Source organism: Papilio polytes, unplaced genomic scaffold (genome assembly GCF_000836215.1).
Source record: "Papilio polytes unplaced genomic scaffold, Ppol_1.0 DF823693.1, whole genome shotgun sequence".
In the NCBI taxonomy this organism is placed as follows: Eukaryota; Metazoa; Arthropoda; class Insecta; order Lepidoptera; family Papilionidae; genus Papilio; species Papilio polytes.
Window position 1 is genome coordinate 617580 of NW_013525511.1, and position 2530 is coordinate 620109.

General features: G+C 38.8%; 1 protein-coding gene across 1 annotated transcript in view; it reads left to right on the forward strand.

The window, feature by feature from the left end:
• LOC106103894 (glutamate receptor ionotropic, kainate 2-like) overlaps positions 1-2129 on the forward strand; it is a gene marked incomplete at its 3' end in the record, with an annotated part of 17835 nt that extends 15706 nt beyond the window's left edge. The window contains exons 9-10 of the mRNA XM_013283804.1: positions 694-906; positions 1926-2129. Coding sequence (XP_013139258.1) covers positions 694-906; positions 1926-2129 — 417 coding nt within the window. The remainder of the gene's footprint in view (positions 1-693; positions 907-1925) is intronic.
• Positions 2130-2530: the final 401 nt, after the last annotated feature.

Below are 2530 nucleotides of genomic sequence, written 5' to 3' on the forward strand. Positions count from 1 at the left end.
AAAAAAAAAAAAAAAAAAAAAAAAAAAAAAAAAAAATATACCGACGAATTGAATACCTCCTTCTTTTGGGAAGTCGGTCAAAAAGAAAGTAGCCTATTTGTTCTTAAAGACTATCCTCTACATCTATGCCAAATTTTATCAAGATCTGTTCAGTCTTTTAGGCTACAAACTCTAACAAACATCCATCCAAACTTTCACATTTATAGTATTAGTAAGAAGTAAGATCGGATCGTCTGTCCGATAACGAAAATCGCATTAAAAATATGTCTGTCTGTCTGTCCGCAACCCGCATTTGTTTCGGGTAATCTCCGATCGCTGGGCCAATTTCGACGGGACTTTCACTGATGGGTAGCTGACATAGACGGGCATATTATAGGCTACTTTTTTAAAATTCCGCACCGTCAAAATGGCCTAAGGGTGGTCCTGTGGTCCTAACGAAGTTTGCGGGCGACAGTTCTTAAATAAGTAAAAGTAATGGCAAACTTACCTGACCCAGTATAAGTGACACTCTTTGAGCTTACAACCTTGATTACAAAACAATCCTCAATCGCACAACGGTTGTGCGATTGTCGATTGTTTCGTGATTCAACTGTTTAGTTGCACAACTAACAATCTAGTAGTGTACCTCCATATAAGCTCAGAGTATCGAGACGAAACAGTTGTGCGATAGTTTAGTCAATGGTCTTATTCTAGATCCAAGCGCACGGTCTAACTGGACCTATAGAGTTCTCCAACGGGATCCGGACCAAATTCAAGCTGCAGTTAATGCGGCTGGCGGGGGGCGAGGGAGGCGGGGCGGTGCTCGCTGGGACCTGGGACCCTGATCTTGGTCTGCAGCTATCAGACCCGGCAGCGTACAGACGTGACCCTCCACCTAATGTCACCCTTACTGTGGTTACTGTCGAGGTATGTATATGTAATATAAGTGGTTGAGTCAAGGAGTAAAAGGTAATCTTGGTATGGGCATGTTATGAGGAGGGATGAATGTAACAAGAAGGTGAACGTTAGTTATGAGTGTGTACACCGGTAGAGGTAGACGTGGAAAGAGATAGATTGTGTAAATGGTGACGTCAAGAAGAAAGTGACTGAGATGACGGATGACAGAGTTAGTTGGAGGATCCTACAGTAGTCTAGAATAGAGGAAATGGTGATGATATGATATTCTGCTAATCTGTTGGATCTGATTGTTGGGACAAAGCGGATGATAGGAGCTCATGTGGCTGATATGTGTGTGACAAGAAGGAATAAAGTTAAGGATAAAAGAGGAAGTTTGAAAGTAGCAGTGGTCTAGAAATTGAGAAGCAAAAAGATAGCGTGCATAACATGTGCATACCACGATAATCTGTTGCTCCTCATCCTCTCGTCGTATGTGACGATGGGGACATAAACAAAAAAGTATGTATGGATTGTTTGAAAGAGGATATGCTCATCCATACTTTCTTTGGTCTTCTATCTTTGTAACCATCCATATTCTATCTTAATACTTTCTTGTTATGTGATCACTAGCTTTCGTCCAAATTAACAAATGCAAGTAGCCTATGTGTTCTTCCAGACTATCCTCTACCAAACTTTATTGAAATCCGTTCAGCTGTTTAGGCTATAAACACAAACAAACATCCATCCATCCATCTAAACATTCGCTTCTATAATATTAGTATGTTTATCTCTTCGCATAAATCTTATGCTTCACAATTTCTTCATCACTGGCTATCAAACTTCTTCTAATATGCGCATTTTTACACTCCTCTCAGCGACATGCTATTCTTCCATCAAAAACTGGTGGTTCCATACAATTTCCAGAGCTAATTTCTATTTTCTATTAAACAAATTCTCTCCCATCGAGCACTCTAAATAAAAATGCTCGATCTTATTTTTACATAATATACGAGTACCTTCAACGGTGCTAATTGGTCTTCTAATTCCAGGAGAAACCGTACGTGATGGTAAAAGAAGGTTGGAACCTTCAAGGCAACGCGAGATTCGAGGGTTTCTGTATAGATCTTCTAGCACGAGTGGCTGCTAGAGCTGGCTTCCATTATACGTTACGATTAGTCCCTGACAATATGTACGGAGCATGGGATCCTGACACTGGACAGTGGAATGGAATAGTCAGAGAGCTAATGGACAGGGTAATTTAGTCTTATTAATATTATTGGTAAACTAGCTGTTCACGTGCGGCTTCATCCGCATGAAATTATGAAAAAATTATTTTCTTGTTTACATTTGTCAAATTCTTTATTGCGAATGTCAAAATACCAATTACCTTACTATGACAATCTTGTTTCTTGATGTTGGTAGCAACTTATGGTCTCTTTCCCACATTAGGGTTTTTATCTAAAATATTTAGCCCCTAAGTTTAATAGCGTGAAAATATATAGCCTAAATCGTGACGTAAGTGTAGGTAATTTTATGAAAAAAAGAATTAATCAAAAATATGGTGTAATTGCTGACATCTTAGGTAACAAAGAAGTGTGTGTTTACGCTTGTAGTGTACTTATCTATTTATTTAATTATCTATCTATTTATATAT